Consider the following 22505-nt stretch of genomic DNA (forward strand, 5'->3'; position numbering starts at 1 on the left):
TTTCTCCAAACTGGGGTAGATAGCTCCATGAAATGCAGGATTCTGGGGGCCGGGTAGGTGGCGCTGGAGGTAAGGTGTCTGCCTTGCAAGCGCTAGCCAAGGAAGGACCCGCGGTTCGATCCCCCCGGCGTCCCATATGGTCCCCCCAAGCCAGGGACAATTTCTGAGCACATAGCCAGGAGTAACCCCTGAGCGTCAAACGGGTGTGGCCCAAAAAAAAAAAAAAAAAAAGAAATGCAGGATTCTGGAATTGAACCAGAGTCACTATGTACAGGTGACTACTATCTTTTTAGCCTATCCTAGTAAACTTTTAGTTTTGGACCACACCCAGCTATGTGGGTTACTCCTGTACTGGGCTCTGCACTCAGGAATTATTCCTACTGGGTCCCGAGAACCATATGGGATTGCTAGGACTAAACCTGGGTGGGCTGTGTGTAAGGCAAGCACCTGCCTGCTCCACCTTCTCCAGCTCCCACCCTATTTTTCCTCTTTTCATATATAAAACCAATACAAACCACCACAAGGCTTATTTGGTAGGGCTAGCTCACCCTGTAAATTTTATGGTTTAAAACTAATTTTTTTTTGGTTCTAGTCATACCCAACTGTGCTCTATGAGAGCACAGAAACTGATTTTCTATGGAAAGCTGACTTTCATTTTTGGAGGGGGAGGTCAGGGGTGGTTTGGTTTTGGGCCACATTTGGAGGTGTTCAGGGCTCACTCCCTTCCACAGCTCTCTTCTACACCAGTCACAGTCCTTATCACAGGCTGAGGGAAGATTGTGTGTTGGGGTGCGATGGGGGACCAGATGCATTGCAGGGCATTGCCCAAGTCAACTACAGGAAGGCCAGTGCCCTAACCACTGTCCTATCCTCCAAGCATGAGACCCACTAATAATCAGAGTGCCCTAAGGGCAAATGCATTACCACAGATGAAGATGAGGCAGGGATAACCTGGGCATGTGGCTTCTGCTTACTGGCATGACCCTTGATCTCGTCCTGGCCCTATCCCCACTCATCAGCTCACCCTGGATCCCCCTTCCCAGTCCAAGCCACACATAGGACAATGGCAATCCTCATTGTTTTTTTGGTCTGCTGTAGTCTTTTTTGTTTTGTTTTTGGGTCATACCCCAGTGATACCAAGAGTTACTTCTGACTCTACACTTAGAAATCAGTCATGGGGGGTCGAAGAGATAGCATGGAGGTAAGGCATTTGCCTTTCATGCAGAAGGATGGTGGTTCGAATCCCGGCATCCCATATGGTCCCCTGTGCCTGCCAGGAGTGATTTCTGAGCCTAGAGCCAGGAATAACCCCTGAGCACTGCCAGGTGTGACCACCCCCCCACAAAAAAAACAGGAAATCAGTCATGGTGGTACTCTCACTCTGGATCCATATTTTTTGTTTCTTCCAGTTTCACTTAGTTGAGATAATTAAAAACTGAATCAAGTTCAGAGAAGAGTCCTGCATTCTAGTTTCTGTGGAAAGTCCAAAGAATCCTCCATTCAGTTTAGTTTCTGTGAAAAGTCCAAACATCGGGCAAAGCCTGGAGAGGACCCCTGGTTCTTCGTGGCAAGGGGTCAGCGAGGCTCTTGCTGCTGGCTGCTCCTCGCCCATGGGGTCTGCTCGGGTCTGGTGTGTCCAGCCTGCTCATGGCCTTACCACCTGGCTGGAGGTGGTCTCAGCTGGGCAGGGTGAAAGGGTGAGGAAAGTGGCAGGTTGCCAAGGCAGAGATCCAGAGCTAAGTTCCTGTTTCCATCTACGGAAATCACATAGTGCCCCAGAATTCGGGTTGGGGTGCGGTGGCTACCCCGGAGCCTCGGAAACTTTAGTGCCCAGGAAGCAGCACCAGGTTGCCATGGCAGCACTGGGCGCTGTCCGGACTCCTCCTTGTGCTTGGGCCCCAGCAGGTCCGTGCACTTAGCCCAAAGTGCACCAGGGGGTGGCGGCCTTGTCACAGTCCAGGCGGATGTTGAGGACCGTGCAGGGGGCGCCGCCCACCAACAGTGAAGTGCGCATATCCACTTGGTACTTGACCGTGCTCAGGCCTCCTTCCAGGTCCACCTTAAATTGCTCCTGGAAAGGAAGGGGGTTGGGGACTGGCTCAATGCAGGGTCCCCCACATTCAAGGACCCCCTGATCAAGATCAGATACTCAGGCCCCAGGGTTGGAGTGGAGGGCTCAGAGATCAGGGTTCTCATCAGCCAGGCCAACAGAGGCTCCAGAGGGAGGCAGTGAGACGACTCCCGGGCTTTCCCAGGCGATTGGAGCTGGGCTCAGTGCAAGGGCTGTGTTGGTTCACACTTGGGCCACCAATACATGGGTGGGGGGACGGGCCTGATTGTCCCCGGCTTCAGCCCTGGGCTGTCCCCTCTCCCCCCATGTGCTTACCTGCTTTTGAGCCGCTGTTCGCTTCTGGTCTCTTTTGCGCCAGGCTGGGTCATGCAGGTGGCGGAAGGTCTGGTAGCCGGTGTTGATCCCCATTGGGCGGAAGAGCTGCGGTCAGAGGGAGTGGCGTTAGGCCCCATGCTGTTGGGGGCGCTCTGTGGGACATAGCTGGATGGGTAGGGGACACCTGGGGATGTCTTACCTTAAGCCCAGCTCCTTTAATGCGCCGGTAGAACTCGTCATCCTCGCGGCCCCAGCCCCAGAAGCGGTTGGACATCCCATTGCACTGACAGGGACAGACAGCATGATCACTCCAGATACATATGGGAGTCCCTGCACTCCCACGCTGCAAGCCTCCAGTCCGGCCCCTTCCTCCTGCCCCTCTCTGTCCTACTGGGGCACTTCCTGGTTCCAATTGGGCCTCCCATTGAGGTGATCTCACCAGCTTTTCAAAAGCCACTGGGAGTGGGTCTGGAGTAATATAGCGCAAAGGGTGCTTGCCTCACACATGGCTGACCTGGGTTCAATCTCCAGCATTTCATATGGTTCCCTAAGCACTGCCAAGAATATCCCTGAGTGCAGTCAGGTTTACAGTAAGACCTGAGCACCTCTGGGTGTGGGGCCCCTCAAAATAAAAAAAAAATAACAAAAAACAGAACTGACTGGGTTGGGAGACAGAGGGAGCTGTGATGGGCAGAAGGGCCAACTTCAGTTGTTTCCACTGCACCCCTCACTTTTCCTTCTCCTGGGGGCTATTCTGTATCCCTCCCTCAGGGCCTTCACATGCATGACTGAGCTGCCACGGTCAGGCCAGGGATGAAGCACAGGGTTGGTGGAACTTCAGCACTGCTCAGTACCTGGGAGCCACCAGCACAGGGAGGGACATCAGCAGTACTGTAACCTTGGCCAGAGCACTGCGTGAGCTAGCCTAGTATGCATATGCAGGCAAACATACATACTTTTACCCTAACACACACTCTCAACCCCCCCTCCTCACCCTCTCCCACTCAGTTCAGTGTTAAAGTAATGCCTTTTATGCAGGAGATCTGACTATATTCTTAGCATACCACAGTCCCCTAAGCATCCCCAGGTATTGCCCTTGTGACCCCCAAGCACCAGCAGTTCACATCAGTCTGAGTTCTGCAGGGCGCATTCTGAGCCTCAGAATTGTGAGGTGGGTCCCATAAGGGTTGAAACAGAGGAAACAAAATAAACACCTTGAGGGTAGTTAGCACAGAGGTTCAGGTGCTTGCATGGCAAGTGGCCCAATCCAGTTAATATCATTCCTAGCACTCAGGACTTGCACTGACCTCCCAGCCTGGTTGGCTGAGAATCACTGCCAAGAGGGGGCCCTAGTGTCTTGATCCTACTTTGGGACCTCCCCACCCATCTCTGCAAAAGTTCCCCATCAGCCTGATTTCAGCTATGTCCTGAGAGGAAGTCAGGCCTCCCGGTGCCCCTAAAGGGGGAGGGAGGGAAGGAAGGAAGGAAGGAAGGAAGGAAGGAAGGAAGGAAGGAAGGAAGGGAGGGAGGGAAGGAGGGAGGGAGAGAGAAAGAAAGAGGAAGGAAGAAAAAAAAAGAAAAAGAAAGAAAGAAAGAAAATATAGTCTTGGGCTGGAGTGATAGTACAACAGGGAGGGCAGTTATATGCAACTAATCTCTGGCATCCCATGTTCCCCATGCCTGCCAGGAGTGATTCCTGAGTGCAGAATTCCTTTATGTTAAGCCCTAAAGGCTAGTATCAATGGTGACTGACTAGAAATTGGGGACCAGCAGCCTGAGATGGAACTAAAGGCTATGAAAGAGACCCTAAATTTAATAACTATGTTTGAGAGAGACTCGCTTGCATGTAGCCAACCTAGGATGGAGCCTCATTATTCCATAGGGTCTTCTGAGTCCTGCCAGGAAAGATCACTGAGTGCAGAGTCAGGAGTAATCTCTGAATGCCATTGGGTGTGGCTTCAAATACCAAAACCAAACCAGAAAAATGCCACTTTCTGGAAAGAATTGGTATCTCAGGTTGGAGCACTCTGCACCAGTGACTCAGGGTTGGTCTGCAGCCAAGGGTTCATGTGGAACACCTCTGGTTAAGCCCAGGCTTTGCTGTTTTTGAAATTCAGGGCATCCACCAGTTTTCTGCCATTAACTGGCTCCTCTCGTTTTGCTGGGGACTCCCTTGGTGAGTTTGGGATAGCAGCCCCTGCCCTAAGTCACAGCTACTGCGGGGCCTCACCAACTGGAAATGGCGTTTGGAGAGCACCAGGATGCCGCCCACATAGGTGGGGTAGTGGTAGAGAGGATGCAGGTCAGGAGCAGCCACATGGAAGGGCCCTGCCTCAGGGAAGCTGTAGTCCAGGTCCTCATTGAGGGGCAGCAAGTCCACATCATGCATGGCGATGTAGTCACTGCTGTTGCTACTCTCCAGGAATCCAACATTAATGAGGGCTGCCCGGTTGAACCTGGGGGTGCAGGTGGGAAAACTGGAGTCAGGCCCAATGCAGGGGCTGCCCTGGTCCTTTCCTGATCACTGGCTTTGGGACAGGAAGGAGCTGGGAACTGTCACTCTGTGTCCACCAGGGGGTGCCAGTGGGACAGAGAGGCCCTGGGGAGATCCCAAAAAAGGCCAAGCCTGAGCTTGAGCCATAGCATAGTGGGGAGGGTGCTTGTCTGACATATGGTCAAATCAGGTTTGATCCCTGACATCCTATATGGTTACCCAAGGACTGCCAGGAATAATTCCTGAGCACTGCCATGTGTGGCCTCAAAATCAATAAAATAAAAATATAAAACAGGGGGCCTAAGAGATAGTGTAGGAGGCAGGGTGTGTGCATTGCATACAGCCAATCCTGTTTCGATCCATTGCCACCCATAGGATCCCTGAGCACTGCCAGGAGTTAATTCCTAAGCAAGGAGCCAGGAGTAACTCCTGAGTATTGCCATATGTGGTCAAAAAACAAAATAAAAAAACTAAACCAAAACAAAAATTCCTGGGGTAATGTGGGTTAGGTGGCAGAGCACATGCCTTGCCTGTGAAGTTTGGGTCTAATCCCTGGCATCGTGTGGCCTCCAAACACCACTGAGTGTGACACTGGAGCACTGCCAGGTAACCCTCCCCCAAGAGATAAAATGGAATGACATGGATAGGACCCACCCTTTTCCCAGCCACCGGGCTGAGGAGTTCTGCACCAACGCTTAGAGCCCTGGGCAAAGTGAGGCCTGAGTGGCTCCAGGCACTGCTCCTACCGAAAATGGTCGACCTGGTTGAGCACATAGATGTGGTGTGGGATTTTCTTCTGGCTCAGGAAGCGATGCAGGTGTGGCACAAAGACCATCAGCTCCTCAAAGCGTTCTCTAAAGGGGACCAGCACTGCCAGGCGATGGGGACCCCAGGATGGATCTTCCTCCCAGTGCTCAGGGGGAACCTCTGGAGGGCAGGCCCGGGGGGGCCCCAGGGTCTCCTGCTCTGCTCCCTTGGGTGCCCGTGCCACGTCCCCAGAGCAGCTGAGCTGGAGCCAGAGCAGCGAGAGGAGGCCCAGGAGAAGGATGGCCACGAAGAGGTGGAAGATGGAGCACTTTCGTGGGAGTCCACAGAGAAGTAGCCTGGGCCTGGGGGAAGAAGGGGTGCAGTCAGAGGGCAGCTGAGAAACACCTGGGTCCCTGCGATGGGCTGTCTCAGCCCTATGGGTGTTAGTATAGAAGCAACTGGTGTGCTCTGGATCATGCTTCCATTGAGCATCTGGGTTGTTTTTTGGGGGTGGGACACACCTGTGGGTACTCAGGGGACTATATGGGTCGCCAGGGATTGAATCCAGGTTGGCCATGTGCAAGGCAAATGCCCTCTCCACTGTACTATCTCTCCAGTTAGAAGGGATTTATTTTATTTTTTGGGGGAAGGGGACTTGCCTGGCAATGTGCAGGGATTACTCCTAATTCTGTGCTTAAGAATCATGCCTGACTGTGCTCAGGAGTCCATATAGTGTGCCAGGGATTGAACTGGGTTAGCTGTGTACATCCCCAGTCTGGGCCCTATCAAACCTGCTCCAAGGAGGCCTGAAGTACCCCCAGGGGATCTCAGGGCTGAGGCTCCCAACCAGGGCTGATGCCTGCTGTGCCTTGCTGTCTTTACCTCCCAAAACTCACCCCCAAAACTGTGGTGGCTTTGGACCCTATCAAACCAAGAGCTCAGAGGTTGCTGCCATTCTGAGGGAAAAACCACATGACATGGGGGCCTAGTGGTTATGCACTTGGCAGTCCTGGCTTCTGTCCTCCAGTACCATGGGATCCCCAGGCTGGGAACCAGCCCTAAGCACAGACCTGGTAGCGGCCTCTGCATACTGGCCAGCACTGCTTTCAAACAGAAAACAGTGTTCACTGTAGGCTCACCAGGTCTGAATCCCCAAACTTCTGCAAGCTCCCACTATCAGGGACAGGGTCTCAGCCTCTGTCTGAGAGGCAACGCCTGGGAAAAGAGGGGAGAACAAGGGGCCAGAGCAATAGTACAATGAGTAAGGAACTCCCCTTGAATGTGGCTGACCTGGGTTTGATCTCTGGCATCCCATACTTTTCCCAAGGAGTAAGTTCTAAACAGAGAGATAAATAGAGGAAGAGAGGAAGAGAGGGAGAGGTAGAGAGAGGGAGTGAGATAGGAAGAGAGAGAGAGGGAGAGAAAACCCATGTTTGGCATGGTATCTACCTAGGAGTGATCCCCAGAATTCGGGGTCCCCCACACTGCCAGGTGGCAGGCCCAAGTGCCACAACAGTCCCCAGTAGGCCCGCTGAGCACCATTTGGGAAAACTCCTCCAGAAAGCTGAGCTGCTTCTGTTTGTTGACAAGACAGATAATTCTTTGGTCTGAGTGACCAGTAATGTCATCTGCCTCACCCCCATGTCCCCTTCCTCCTCCTGCAGCCCTTTCCTGTGTGTCTGCAGTGTGAGTCTGAGGACATCTCCCTTTTGGTTCCTTTAATGCTGAAGTCACAACCAGCTAACCCAGAGCCACAGCTCCTCATTGGAAGGGCCTGAGTGCTAGCACAGCTGTGAGTGTTTGCCTTGTATGTGGCTGGAGCCAAAACATGCCCAAATCTAGAGCTACTACTCTTCTGGGTTCTGCTTTTGATATTTTCTTTGGGGAAGTGGGGTAACTTCTGGTTTTGTACTTCAGGATCATTCCTGGTGAGTTGGAGGTACCAAGATGGAACCTGCATCAGCACTGCAATGCAAGTGTCCTGCCCACTGTACTATCTCTCCAGCCCTTTACAGTCTGAGCTCCTGCTCTCCTTTTCTTCTCTCCAAATGGGGATCTACCGATTGTTAAGCAATACAGGGCTTGCAAGTTAGCTACAAGGACCAAGCAGCTGGCATGTGGCATGCATTACATCACACACTAGAGCCAGATGGAATCTGTCTCTCAAAAGCATCAGGGCCTGATTACAAGCCAGCAGCCAGAGCCACACCAAGAGGCAGGTGAGGTGTCTACTTACCCCCCCAGGGTCCAGAGCTGGCACCGGAGGACCAGGGCTCAATCCCCAAAATGGTCGGGGGAGACTAGATGCTCTGCAAACTCTCTCTCTCCCTCTGGCCTCTTTGCAGGGGCGTGATGGGGCTTTCGGAGCAGTGCTGGCGGAAAAAGACCGCCTTGGAGGGAAAAAGCATTGAATGCGACTCATGGTCACACATGGTCCTTTGGACCAACTTCCCCTTCCTACTAGGAGGATGTTTCCCAGGGCACTTGCATGTTGAGATCTAAGGCGTCTCCAAATCTGGCTCCTCCACCAAAGCTCCAAAAGAAAATAAAAGCCGCTGATACTTCCTAATAGTCTGGTCTGGGCTAATCCCTCTGTGACCTTCTCAAAAGTAATAGGGACAGATTCCCCTTGAACTATAGCAACCCAGCGCCATCTCAACACTCTCCAACAGAACGGAGCCCTGCTCTGTGTCTTCACCTTATCACCTGCTAAGCCACCTTATTTGTTTCAGATCTATAAATTCTGGACTGTGCCACTGCTTTAGGTCACATGACACCTCAATATTTCATAGTAGTGTCATCCCAAAAGGATTGCAAGAAGGCTGATGGGAGTTACATAGTAATCTACCAACTAGCACCAATCACACAGCCCAATAAATCCTTAGAAACTGACGTTAGTATCACCGTAGACAGAACAATAATTTCAAATTAACCTGTGCTGATTTCAGTTTTGATAATCCTACTTGGCTTTGTGTTATAACAAGCAATATGAAGACAATCTGTGCCTATAAAGGAACATGATAAGGTGGTGGGAAATTGGGGACACTGGTGAAGAGAAGGTCACACTGATGGTGGGAATGATGTTGGAACTTAATGCCTGTAATGACTATACTCTAAGCAACTTGGTAAAAAATTAGAAAAGACACACACACACACACACACACACACACACACACACACACACACACACACACACACACCTCAAACAAATACCAGATGAGAATACAGCAAGGAAGGCTCTTGCCTTGCCTGTGGCCACTGCGGGTTCGATTGCTGGTACCCAATGGGTCCCCAAGAACTGCTCAGGAGAGATTCCTGAGTGCAAAGCCAGGAGTAACCCCTTAGCATCACCTGTTGTGGCTCCAAAATACCATGGGGAAAAAAAAAAAAAGCCTGGCAACTATGCAGGTGACTAAATTTGGGAGGCAGGGCAGTACACTAGATAGTTGTACCTGGCGCCCTCTGATAGCCAATTCCATGCCTGCAGGCCCAGGATGGCTGGGCTGGGAGGAGCAGGTAAGAGAGGCTTGTGGGCCCTTTAATCTGTGCCCAAGTGTGTGTGAAAAGGCAAAATCAAAACTAGTTATATTAGTTATAGAGGCAGCAATCACAACTGCCACGTGAGCCTGACTCTGTTTCAGGGATCTTTTTGTACCTGTGTCCAAACCAGGGATTGACATCAATTGATACCTATTATATGTTCCAAAGGTTCTGGAAAAGGGTCAGGAAATGGAAATTCATTTCCGTCACCTTTTTTTTTTTTTTTTTTTTGGTTTTTGGGCCACACCCGTTTGATGCTCAGGGGTTACTCCTGGCTATGCGCTCAGAAATTGCCCCTGGCTTGGGGGGACCATATGGGACGGCGGGTGATCGAACCTCGGTCTGTCCTACGCTAGCGCTTGCAAGGCAGACACCTTACCTCTAGCGCCACCTCCCCTCCACCTTTTATCGCTTCCCTAACCAGCACCAAGACTCAGCTGCTCCACTCACAGCCCCGAGTTGTTTCACTTATAAATGGGCTGAGAAGGAAACATAGGAAATTACAAGAGTTAAGATGGGTCCAGAGAGGTGGCGCAAGCAATAAGGCTTGCCCATGCTAGCCTAGGACTGATCGCAGTTCGATCCCCCGTGTCCCATATGGTCCCCCAAGCCAGGAGCGATTTCTGGGTGCAAAGCCAGGAGTAACCCCTGAGCGTCACCGGGTGTGGCCCAAAAACAAACAAAAACAAGAGTTAAGACAATTATGCAAGGCCAGAGCAATAGTACAGCAGGTAGGCCTTGCATACGACTGATCAAGGTTTGATCCCTGGCACTACATATGATAATTTTCTGAGCACCACCAAAAGTGAGCCTTGAAGCTCTGAGCCAGGAGAAATCCAGAGAACAGCCAGGTGTGGCTCAAATAAGACAAAAGACAAAAACAAAGAAAAGGGGCAGTTTTACCTTGCAAAGAGACGATCTCTGGGGCCAGAGTGATAATATAGTGATCTGGTACCCCAATGCCTACCAGCTGTAATCTCTTGAGTGTTAGGAGTAAGTCCTGACCACCAATGGGTGTGATACAAAATAAAACAAAACAAAAAGCTAATCCTGGTGTGGCTTCCTAAGCAAAGTCCTGAGTAACCTTAAGCAGTGTTAGATGTGTGTCCCAGAAGTAAAGGTGGAAATAATTAAAAGAATTGGAGAACAGCATCATATTTGATGCTGAGTTTGAATCCCCAAGGCCCACATAATTTTTTTTTTCCTTTGCTGGGTGAGGAAAGGAGGGAATGGAATCAATCACACCTAACAATGCTAAGAGGTTCTGCTTTGTGCTCAGGATCCCTCCTGGGGGCACAGCGGACCATGTACATTTTTTTGTTTGTTTGTTTGCTTTTGAGCCCCACTTAGCAATATTCAGGGGTTATTCCAGGTCACTCCTGACAGGACTCAGGAGACCATAGGGGATGTAGCGGATTAAATCCAGCTCAGCCCCGTGTAAGGCCAACGTCCTACCTACCTCCTGTATCTCTCGGTCCCAAAGCCCCCATCTTGGCCGCCTCAACACTGCTAAGATTGGCCCTATGGTCTCTGGGCCCTCTCAGCATTGCTTTGGAGATGATATACGATGTCATCCTCACACCGCACTGCAGAATACCCCATTTCTCATAGGGGAAAGTTAAGATCAGAAAGATTATGTGCACTCTTAAAAGGCTATTCAGAAAAATCGCTGCCTAGGCAGGCTCCACAATACGGTGCTCTCCAGAACCCCAACCAGAAAAATCCCTCCTGACGAAGGAGGAATGCCCACTCTATATGAGAAAGTTGAGAAGTCTAGCAAGCACAGAGACCTACAGTTTCGTGTTCGTGTTCTGGAGGGAAAGGCTTCTGGGGCATGTCTCGGGGCTGAAGAGTGGGAGGCGGGCCAGGTCCCCCGCTTCGTGGAAGTCGGGGGGCAGCACACCCAACACCACTCGGAGCTGAGCTGGGTCCTCTGAGCACAACCGATCAGAAATGAGGCCAGAGCTGCAGGCGGGGGAGTTCTTCGGGTCCCAGAAACGGAACCGGGACAGGTTAGCGGGGTCCGCAGAGGGGGTCCAGAGCGACAGGCCAGGCCAGGCCCAGAGAGGTCAGCGCCGGGCACTGGCTCGCAAAGGGCAGGGAGGGGAGAGCCCGGCGGTCCCAGGCCTACGGGCAACGATCAGCCCCGCCCGGCTCGGCGCCGCTCACCTGCCGTCCTCCCAGGGCAGCGCGGCAGCTTTCCTCCGGGAGGGGAACATCGCGGGGGCGGCGGCGGCGGCGCATGGGGTGGCACTCGCCGCCAGGCGGCCCGGCCTCCCGGCCTACGCGGCGCCTCCGCCTCCCGCCCGCTACCCCGGGGCCGGACGCCCCAGCCCCGGTCCGTCGGGATTCCGCTCCGAGCTCCTACGCGGCCGCTCAGGTCCTGGCGGGCCACGCCTCGGTCCTTCGGGCTTCGGTTCCGGGCTGGCCTTCAGTTCCTGGCTTTAAGGTTCCGCTTCCGGACTCCAGATGGGTTCTCCCGATGCTCTGCACTTAGGAATTCAGTTCTTTTGGGTTTGGGTCCGGAGTCCGGTGTTGGGGACAGAACCTGGGAAGGCCGCGTGCTAGAGAGTCCTATCTGAAGTACCATTGCTCCAGCCCTTGCAGCAGAGAATTCTTTTGTTTTTCTTGGTTTTGGGGCCACACCTGGCGGCACTCGGGTTTCTCCTGGTAGGCTTGGGGGACCAATTGGGAAGCCGGGAATGGAACTGGGGCCCATCCTGTGTTGGCCCCGTGCAAGGCAAACGCCCTAGGGAAGTGCTATCGCTTGGCTTCGAGGCAAACACTTCTGAGAGACCGTTCTACCATTAAGACTGGGGTGGCAATTAGTGGGGGTTATAAGATTGTAGAACTCTTGGTGCCAGAGATAGTATCTCCAGCCCTCCATTTTCTGCCTTCCCCACAGTCCTGCCCAGCTTCTAATCGCTCAAAGCCTCTCAGCATCCTTCTGGTAGCATCACCCAAGGATTTGTGACTTTCCCCAGTCCAGCACTGCTTGCTTGTAGAATCCCTCCATGCCTTCCTGAGGGAAACAGGTGCTTTATTCCTCAGAAGATGAGCACAGAGCAAACAGGGTGATGTGGGCCTTTTACCCTCAGAGACTCTGGCCTTGGGTCATCTGTTCAATAAGGGGCCAAGGCTACAGAGGACCTCATACACTGTCCCCGCTCCCTTCAGTAACAGCCAGCAGCACTCCAGGATCAGAAGTTCATTCATTTTATTGGGAAACTGATGTAACAAACTGAGACTTATTGAAAATGAAATCAGTAACGAAGATTCCGCAGATCCCATCCCCCACAGCACCAAGGTCTCTTCTTGGCCATATCTGGTTCATGCCCCAGAAAGGACAACCTGGGAAAGAGGCTACATCCTGCACCCCTCCCAAAATCAGCATGTTGGGTGTAAAAACCAGAGGGAACAGTGAAGTGCCAGGATGTGGGGAATGACAGCCATACCCCAATCTGTTCCCAACCCCAAATTTGTAAAGGAAGACCAAAGAATGACAGAACTGCTATCCAACCCAACCTCCCAACTTGGCACACCCTGACTAGGTAACACTGTGGTTCTGGGGATGGGAGGGCTAAAGATGCACCCCACAGCTCCAGCTGGTCTGGTTGATCATGGCAAAGAGCTTGGGGCCCTGGGGAGGATCGGCTTGTGTCCTGTCACTGGTAAGTAAAAGCCAGGGGCACTCGCTCCCCTCCCCCCCAGCCTCATAGCTAGTAATCAGCCCTCCTGCCAAACAACAGTTCTGGAGATTCTTCCTCCCTGAAAGCACAGATGGCCAGAGGCCAGCGGTGCCTACACCAGCTTCTTGGCTTCGAAGAAGCTCTTGAGGTGTCGCATCTGCCACACGCCAATGGCCACGAGGATGAGGGTCTGCAGGATGGACCACCACAGCACCCGCTGGTTGGTGCTCTCACTGGTCTGACGGAAGCGCTCTTCTCGCCACTGCAGGAAAGGACAGAGGAGGATGGGGTGGATCCACAGAACAGCTGAGGCTAGGGGCAGCCAAGGGCCACCTGCCACAGGGATCCTGATTGCCCTAGGGAAAAGATCATATCCCCCCAGTCTTTTTTGAGGGGGGCCCACACCTGTCGGCACTCAGGTTACTTCTGGCTCTGTGCTTAGAAATCGCTCCTGGCAGGCTTGTGGGACCATATGGGATACCAGGGATTGAACCCAGATCTGTCCTGGGTTGGCAAGGCAAACGCCCTATTGCTGTGCTATTGCTCCAGCTCCCAATCTATTTCTTTTTTTCTTTTTTTGGTTTTTGGGCCACACCCGGCGGTGCTCAGGGGTTACTCCTGGCTGTCTGCTCAGAAATAGCTCCTGGCAGGCACGGGGGACCATATGGGACACCGGGATTTGAACCAACCACCTTTGGTCCTGGATCGGCTGCTTGCAAGGCAAACGCCGCTGTGCTATCTCTCTGGGCCCTATTTTTTTTTTTTAAAGCCAAATCTAGTAGAGCTCAGAAAAATCACTAGAGGAGTCTGGGGGACCATATGGGATGCTAGAGATTGAACCCAGGGCAGCTACAAACTCCCTATCCACTCCAATCTCCCTGTTTTGTTTTGTTTTTAATTTTCCTTGCTGTTTGTGTTTTGGGCCACAAATCTGGCTATACTTACTCCTGGCTTTATGCTTAGAGATCATCCTGGAGGGGCTCAAGGGACCAAACACAGGTAGGCTGCATACAAGCAAAGTATCCTACCTAGTATCATTCCAGCTCACCCAGCCTTGTTTTTGGAGTGGACACTCCCAGTGGTGGTTGGGGAACCCAGTGGGACTTGTGCATGGAAAACCTCCACTGAGCCTGTGCCTTTCTCTTCCTGCTTGTTCATCTGTCAGGTACAGCCCTTCTAGAAAATTTGGGGACCACGAGGGAAAGATGTCCCCCCTTTTATGCCACACCTGGCGATGCTCAAGAGTTTACTCCTGGCTCTGTGTTCAGGAATTACTCCTGCAGGGCTCAGGGAACCATATGGAGTGCTAGGGATTGAACCCGGGTCAGCCACATGCAAGGTGAGAGCCCTCCCCACTGTACTATTGTTCCAGCTGCAAGGTGGTAGCTTTACCTGCAGGTCACACAGTCTAATGCCTGCACTACCTATGCTTCCCTAAACATTACACGAGTGTAGAACTAGGGACAAGCCCTGAACGTTGTTGGGCTTGGCTTCAACTCTCAAAAAAAATTTGGGAATTGGGGCTGGATAGCACAGCGGTAGGGCATTTGCCTTGCACGCAGCTGATCCAGGGTGGATGGTGATTCGAATCCCAGCATCCCATATGGTCCCTCGTGCCTGCCAGGAGCGATTTCTGAGGGCAGAGCCAGGAGTAACCCGAGCACTGCTGGATGTGACTCAAAAGCAAAACACACGGGCCCGGAGAGATAGCACAGCGGCTTTTGCCTTGCAAGCAGCCGATCCAGGACCAAAGGTGGTTGGTTCGAAACCCGGTGTCCCGTGCCTGTCAGGAGCTATTTCTGAGCAGACAGCCAGGAGTCACCCCTGAGCAACGCCGGGTGTGACCCAAAAACAAAAAAACAAACAACAAAACAAAAACAAAGCAACACACACACACACACACACACACACACACACACACACACACACACACACACACAGAGGAATGTGGCAAATACTGCTTCCACCCTGTGTCTCATCACTCACACACAAATGTGGCAAATACTGCTTCCACCCTGTGTCTCATCTCACACACACACACACACACACACACACACACACACACGAATGTGGCAAATATTGCTTCCACCCTGTGTCTCAGGAGCACTCTGAAGTGCTCTGAACCTGCTGCCCATTTCTCCCCAAAGTACTGCATGGAAATTGAGGTTACAGGCTGCAAATTGGTGACCCAGGGGCTCTAGCCAGGCAGATGAGGGGCACTTTGTGTCACTCGTAAGAGCTGACATTTATAGTTGGGGGCAAGCTTGATGAGTGAAACATGTACTTTCCATGTGGGAGGCCTAGTTTTGATCGCTGGCAAAAGTGATCTGCAGCCCCACAGAAATAAAGTACATAAATTTTTTTTTTTTTTTGTGGTCACACCTGGTAGTGCTCAGGGATCACTCCTGGCTCCATGCTCAAAAATTGCTCCTGGCAGGCACGGGGGACCATATGGGATGCCGGGATTCGAACCGATGACCTTCTGCATGAAAGGCAAACGCCTTACCTCCATGCTATCTCTCAGGCCCCACATAAAAATTTTGGGCCTGGAGAGATAGCACAGCGGTGTTTGCCTTGCAAGTAGCTGATCCAGGACCTAAGGTGGTTGGTTCGAATCTGGTGTCCCATATGGTCCCCCGTGCCTGCCAGGAGCTATTTCTGAGCAGACAGCCAGGAGTAACCCCTGAGCACCGCTGGGTGTGGCCCAAAAACAAAAACAAAAACAAAAAATAAAGTACATAAAAATTTTAAAACAGGAGATGGACCAGTAAGTACAGCAGGTAGGGTGCTTGCCTCACATGTGGCCAAACTGGATTTGATCCCTGACATCCCATATGGTCACTTGATCACTGCCAGGACCAATTCCTGTATGTATACCCCATATAGGATACCAGGGGTTGAACCTGGGCAAGCCATGTGCCAGGTGACTGTCCTCCCTGCTGTACTATTGCTGCAGCCCCTCTCCACCTTTTCCTTTATTGGTATTGGTATTTGCTGGGGTGCCAGCAGTGCTCCAACATCTTGAGGGGCTATAACCTCAGAGGATATGTCCCCTACTTGCTCTATTGCTTCTGCCCCCTTCAACTAACGGGGGGCAGGGTGTCACAGATAGTTCCTTAGCTGGCCTTCAGCCTGAACTGGATACATAAGTGTCAGCTCCTGGTAAGACTATGTCATGCATCCCTCCATGCCCTACTCCCCCCAACTTCTTACTCGCTGGTAGTTCTGCTCTTTCTGGATCTGTTCCACTTGCTCTACAAGCTGTCGCACACGCAGTTGCAGTTCACTTAGCTTGTCCTTGGCGGCAATTTCTGCGTAGTCATTGGCGTGCTCACCCACCTGGATACTTAGATGGACGCGCTGCAGAGACAAAGGAGATCCAGTGGATCACGGATAATCTTGTAAGCCCAGTGGGCTGGAGTGCACAGCAAGAGGCAGCAACTTGATTGCCCACACAACATAGTCCCCTGCAAGCAGAGCTAGGACTGAAACCCCAAGCACTGAGCTGAGAGTAGGTGTTCAAAAAATATCAACTGGGACCAGAGCAATAATATAGTGAGAAGGGTATTTGCCTTGCCCATGGCCAACTTGGTTTCAATCCATGGCATCCATAGGGTTCCCCCAAACCTGGAAGGAGTGATCCATGAGTGAGAGCCATGATTAAGCCCTGACAGTTGCCAGGTGTGGCCCCAAAACAAAATCAGACAAAAAATATTAACCAAAACTGGAAGCCAGATATAGGTCAGGGGATAAAACAATTGTCTTGGATGTGGCTAAAACAGCTATGGCCCTGGCTTGAATCTCTGAACACTGCCAGAGTTCACTGCTGAGCAGATACATCCAGAAACAAACTCTGAGCACCACTGGATATGAACACATATATCCACACACCATCAAACAAACATACCCATCAAACAAACCCAAATTTTGGAGCTCTGTTTTGCTTTCTCATGAGACCCGGAGAGAAATGATGGCCATCAGAACTGACTTGAGCACTGCAACATGAACTTCGATTTGGAAGGACATAAAAGGGACTTGAATTCCTGAGTGTGATCCCTGGCAGCTCATGCATACCTCATACCCACCCCTGGGCCCTAGGAACCACTCGATCCACACCTAATGCCACTCTGGAATTCTTCTTGGTGAGCTTGAGACTGTATGGGATCAAACCTGGGTTGGCCATGCACTCTACCTGCTGTTCCATCCCTAAAATGGTCCATTTTTAACATTTTGGGGGTCATACCTGGCAGTGCTCGGGGAACCATAAGTGATGCCAGAGATCAAACCCATGTTGGCCATGTATAAGGCAAGTGCTCTCACCAGTTTACACTTTCCCAGTGTACTCTGAACTCTAAATCGCCTGCCCTATTTTTTTCTTTAATCTTTTTTTTTTTTTTTGTGTGTGAGCCACACTCTTGGCTATACACTCAGAAATCACTCCTGGTTGTGCTCAGGAAACAATATGGGGTGCTGGGTTATACAAAAGAGCCCCCCCCCCCCGACTGTACTATGATTCCAGATCCTAATCTGTGCCCAGTGCCCACCCAGACAGAGAAGGACAACACAGGGACCGCTTACCAGCATGCCTCCAGCGAAGAGTGAGAACTTGGTGGAGTTGGAGTGCAGGCAGATCTGGTGCTCGCCAGGGGTGTGGGAGGTGAAGGTGAAGCGGCCTTCGGAGCCGTACTGCCGGGCCAGGATGACCTGTGAAGAGGGGCCTGTAAGTAGCCAGGGATGGGGAGTCTGCAAGGGGACCAGCAAAGGCTCTCGCTGTCTCTGCAGTCACAGAGCCACAGGCTAAGGTGAGGAAAGACCTCAAAAGTATAGAGCTGAGGGGCCGGGTAGGTGGCGCTGGAGGTAAGGTGTCTGCCTTGCAAGCGCTAGCCAAGGAAGGACCTCGGTTCGAATCCCCCGGTGTCCCATATGGTCCCCCCAAGCCAGGGGCGATTTCTGAGCGCATAGCCAGGAGTAACCCCTGAGCGTCAAACGGGTGTGGCCCAAAAAAAAAAAAAAAAAAAAAAAAAAAGTATAGAGCTGGGACAGACCAACTGCGGTTCGATTCCCTGGTGACCCATATGGTCCCCCAAGCCAGGAGCTATTTCTTTTTTCTTTTCTTTTTTTCTTTTTTGGTTTTTGGGTCACACCCAGCAGCGCTCAGGGGTTACTCCTGGCTCTATGCTCAGAAATCGCTCCTGGCAGGCTTAGGGGACCATATGGGATGCCGGGATTCAAACCACCGACCTTCTGCAAGGCAAACCTCCATGCTATCTCTCTGGCCCCCCAGGAGCAATTTCCTGGAACATAGCTAGGCGTAACCCCTGAGCATCATCGAGTGTGGCCCAAAGAAGCAAAAAAAAAAAAAAAAAAAAAAAAAATCTGGAGCTGAATGTTATTTTAGGGTCATACCAGGTGATAGTCAGGGCTTACTCCTGGCAGTGCTTGGGGGACCATAAAGGGTTTGGGATTGAACCCCGGTCAGCTGCATTCAATGTAAATACCCTACCTTGTGCTCTTTCAATCTGGTCCCCGAAGTCTTCAAGTCTTGTAACAGCCTGCTTTGGTTTATGGGACCATCCCATCTTACCTGCAACCCCAGCTCCTACTCATGCTTCCTTATTGTTTCCAACCCCAACCTAAGTCCAATGATGGCTTATTGTCCTGACTGAGGTCCTTTCTGTTGCCCACCATTCTCAGCTGTTCCCTTGTGCCTCCCAGGCACTTCACTGACTCCACCCAAACAGGACTTGACCCATCATGCTCTCAATTACCAACTCAAAATTCTTCCCCAACCCCGTGCCTCCTACTTCTTAATATATACCACGTTCCAGTCTAAGCTGCTACATGTCTATACTGTTCCTTCCAGCCTCACTTCTGTAAATGTCTACACAGCCTCTTAGCTGGGAAGCCATTTCTGCTGAAGGCTGGCCCCATCCCTTTCCCCACCTGGGAGGGTCCAATACCAGGCAGGTCATTGTTACTGGCTTGGTTCCAGATCTTAAGTTTTTGTTTAGTTTTAGGATCACACCTAAAACTCAGGGCTTATTCCTGGCTCTGCACTCTCAGAAATCACTCCTGGAAGTGCTCAGGGAACCATAAAGGGTGACAATAATTGAAGCTGGTCAGCCTAGTGCAAGACAAGCACCCTAGGGACTGTACTATGGCTCTGGTTCCCAATCTTGTATTTTAAGAGCTGCTCCAGCTCCAGTGTCACTCCAGGTGCTGGTCAGGGGGACCAAACAGTGCCCAGAATCTAAACCATAAATATGTCCTCTGGTCCAAATTCCCTCCTGGACAATAGTGTGATTAAAAACAACTGTTTTGTTTGTTTTGGGGCCACAACCAGCAATGCTTACTCCCGGCTTTGAACTTTTCAGGAAACACTTCAGGTGATCCCTGAGTGCACATGCAAGGCCCAAAGTATTATTTCCTCTTTTTTCCTTTGGTTTTTGGGCCACACCCGGCGGCGCTCAAGGGTTACTCCTGGCTCTCTTTTCAGAAATTGCTCCTGGCAGGCACGGGGGACCATATGGGATGCCGGAATTCGAACCACCATTCCTCCTGGGTCGGCCGCTTGCAAGGCAAACGCCCTACGGCTGTGCTATATCTGTGTCCCCCCAAAGTATTATTTCTGGTCCCAGTGTGATTTTAAATTTGAAGTACATGGTGACAGCTACAGGATCTGGATTATATTCCGAAATCTTAAACTGCCAAAAGTTAAAAAGCTGCTCCTTGGGATCGGGCCTTGCAAGCGGCTGACCTGGGTTCGATTCCCAGCATCCCATTTGATCCTCCGAGCCCAGGCAGGAGCGGATTCCTGAGTGCAGAGGCAGGAGTAAACCATGAGCATCGCCTCCAAGCCCAAAAGCATACAAACAATAAAGGAAGACGAGATAACCCAATCTCAGAGGTGCCCAAAGCACCGCAAACGATCGGCCCAGGTAGCTCATCCGAGCCACAGCAAAGCAGCCAGGGGAGAAGATGCGGAACCGGAACCGACACTTGGCAGGCCGGAACGCGCTTGCAGACAGACGCTCGGCGCCGGGGGCTCACCTTGTCCTCCGGGTCCTTCACCTCCACGAACATCCCCAGCCCGGGGGTGGCCGGCTGGTACTCCTCGCGCTGCTTGTCGTACAGCTGCGTGCGGTAGTTCCCTGCAGGGAAGCACGCAGCAGCGGTCAGGGGCGCCAGAGCTGCGGGACCACACCGGCCAGCCCGCCCCGCCGCCACGGCCCGTCTCCCCCGGCGCCCATACCGATGACCATGGTCTCATCCGGAATCTCCTCGATAAAGCACTTCTTCTCCGTCTCCCCGATGTGGAAGTACAGCGCGTTCCCGCGGGCCGCGAAGCAGCACAGCAGCGCCAGAGCGCGCACCAGCCGGGCCAAGCCGGCCGCGGGCCGGACGCTCCGCACCGCCACCGCCATCTTCCCACACCTGCCGCGCAGCCGCAGTCGGTCGTTGCCACGTAACCCTGAGCGCCGCGGGGCCTGCCGGGACGGCGAGTTCGGCCCGGAGGACTACAAGTCCCGGAGAAGGCATCGCGGCGGGAGCGACCGCGCGGCGGGGACCTGATTGATGGCTGGGTTGGCGCGCGTTTCTCTCTCGTCTCACTCGCTCTCCTCGCTCCTCCCTCTTTCTTTTTTCTCTCCCTCTTTTCCCGTCTCGTCTCCTCTCTTCTCTCTTCTCTCTTCTCTCTCCCTCTCTCCTCTCTTCTCTCCTTTCTTCTTCTTCTTCTTCTTCTTCTTCTTCTTCTTCTTCTTCTTCTCTTCTTCTTCTTCTTCTTCTTCTTCTTCTTCTCTTCTTCTTCTTCTTCTTCTTCTTCTTCCTCCTCCTCCTCCTCCTCCTCCTCCTTCCTCCTCCTTCTCTTCCTCTTCCTCCCTCTTCCTTCTTTTCTTTCTCCTCCTCTTCCTCCTTCTCTTCCTCTTCCCTCCTCTTCCTTCTTTTCTTTCTCTCCTCCTCCTCCTCCTCCTCCTCCTCCTCCTCCTCCTCCTCCCTCCTCCTCTCCTCTTCTCTCTCCCCCACCCCTCTCTCTCTCACACACACACACACACACACCCCACCTGGATCAGGCACTTGCAAGGCATGTGTGCTATTGCTTCAGTCTTTTGCTCGCGCTTTCCATTTGTAGACCACCCTAGTTAGATAAGAGGTCTGAAAAACTATCAGTCATTTGACTGTGACAGCCATGACTTGGCAGTACGTATCCTGGGTCCAACAAAAAAGCCCTAGTCTAGGGTTTGACCTACGATCTGTACAACCAAGATCTCTAATTACAAAGGTCTGACTGAGACAACTGCAACTGAACTGGTCTTCTGGAAACTTAACGAAAGATGCTATCCCAGGCTTCATCCTAGGATCAGAGCAATGACCAAGACCACACCAACTACAGAAGACTGATTAAAACGACAGTGAAGGAAGAGAACTTCTAAAACCGTGAAGAAAGACTAAGAAGCTCCATTTTTTTTTTTTTTTTTTTTTTTTTTTTTTTTTTTTTTTTTTTTTTCTTTTCTGTGGTTTTTGGGTTCACACCCGGCAGTGCTCAGAGGTTTATTCCTGGGCTCCCAGGCTCAGAAATTGCTCCTGGCAGGCACGGGGGGACCATATGGGGCGCCGGATTTCAAACCGATGACCTCCTGCATGAAAGGCAAACGCCTTATCCTCCCATGCTATCTCCTCCGGCCCCGAAGCTCCATTTCTTGACCTGTGCAGATACCAAGATCTCTAGATACAGAGGTCTGATTTTATCACCAATGACGGACCAGATGTCTTCCATACACCACAAAAGGATCTAGGGTAAATGAACATGCAAGGAGTCTGTAGTTATTCCGTGACAGTATACTTCAAGGGTGGAGAAACCCTGTATCTCTTAGGCCAAGGGAATTCCCTAATTTCCCCAATATTTACTGTGCCTATGCGGAAAAAAAAGTAGCACAAAATATTTATTTTATTTATCTATATTTGTTGGTCTTTGGTTTTGTTATTGTTGTTGTTTTCATTTTTTTTTCTTTTGCGCTCCATTTTGTTTTTATTTCAGGACCGTGGTTATTATGCGGTACCTGTCTTTATTGCTGTAGTGCTCATTGGATTTTTTGTTTGATTTTTCTTTTTGTATTGCTGTGGTGTTTCTCTTCCTTTTTCCCTTTCTTCTCTCAAACTGATGTTGAGAGCCTCTAAGGACTCTGCCCATTTTCGACTTGCTTGATTTTTACCCCATTTTATTGCTTTTCTCTTCAATCAGAACCACATAACTTGAACCATCTTGCTCTGCCTCTCAAATTGGGGGGAAATAATTGAGGGTAACAAGACCAAACAGTTGTGTGATCACTAAGCAGTAATAAATATGATCAAACTTAAACACCAAATCCAAAGCCAATGACAAAAGAATCGATACCCAATCTACAACAAGCTAGACACAGAGGGGACCACTTATACTAGCAACCCGGGGGGTGTAGGAGGGGGATAAGGGATGCAAGCTGGGAACGGGGGTGGAGGGAGGACAACTTTGGTGATAGGAATCCCCTGATTCAATGTTAATATGTACCTAAAATATTACTGTGAAAGATATGTAATCCACTTTGGTCAAAATAAAAATTATTATTAAAAAAATGTAGAATTTAGCAGCAGTTATTAGTGTGTTAATTTTATTTCA

At 51.4% G+C, this 22505-nt stretch overlaps 2 protein-coding genes across 2 annotated transcripts; both read right to left on the minus strand.

Moving 5' to 3' along the window:
• Positions 1 to 1862: 1862 nt before the first annotated feature.
• Positions 1863 to 11494, minus strand: B4GALT7 (beta-1,4-galactosyltransferase 7). Its single transcript, XM_049778302.1, has 6 exons — positions 11337 to 11494; positions 5627 to 5989; positions 4617 to 4842; positions 2586 to 2669; positions 2387 to 2491; positions 1863 to 2071 (listed from the first exon to the last, which is right to left on the minus strand). The coding sequence occupies exons 1-6, from the start codon at positions 11384 to 11386 to the stop codon at positions 1916 to 1918; spliced, it is 984 nt and encodes a 327-aa protein (XP_049634259.1). The 5' UTR covers positions 11387 to 11494; the 3' UTR covers positions 1863 to 1915.
• An 866-nt stretch (positions 11495 to 12360) lies between these two features.
• LOC126015700 (transmembrane emp24 domain-containing protein 9) lies at positions 12361 to 20313 on the minus strand. Its single transcript, XM_049778320.1, has 5 exons — positions 20109 to 20313; positions 19907 to 20007; positions 17435 to 17560; positions 16070 to 16216; positions 12361 to 13118 (listed from the first exon to the last, which is right to left on the minus strand). Exons 1-5 carry the CDS (start codon positions 20278 to 20280, stop codon positions 12969 to 12971), a joined length of 696 nt encoding a protein of 231 aa, XP_049634277.1. The 5' UTR covers positions 20281 to 20313; the 3' UTR covers positions 12361 to 12968.
• Positions 20314 to 22505: the final 2192 nt, after the last annotated feature.

This window comes from Suncus etruscus, chromosome 8 (assembly GCF_024139225.1).
Source record: "Suncus etruscus isolate mSunEtr1 chromosome 8, mSunEtr1.pri.cur, whole genome shotgun sequence".
NCBI classification, from domain to species: domain Eukaryota; kingdom Metazoa; phylum Chordata; class Mammalia; order Eulipotyphla; family Soricidae; genus Suncus; species Suncus etruscus.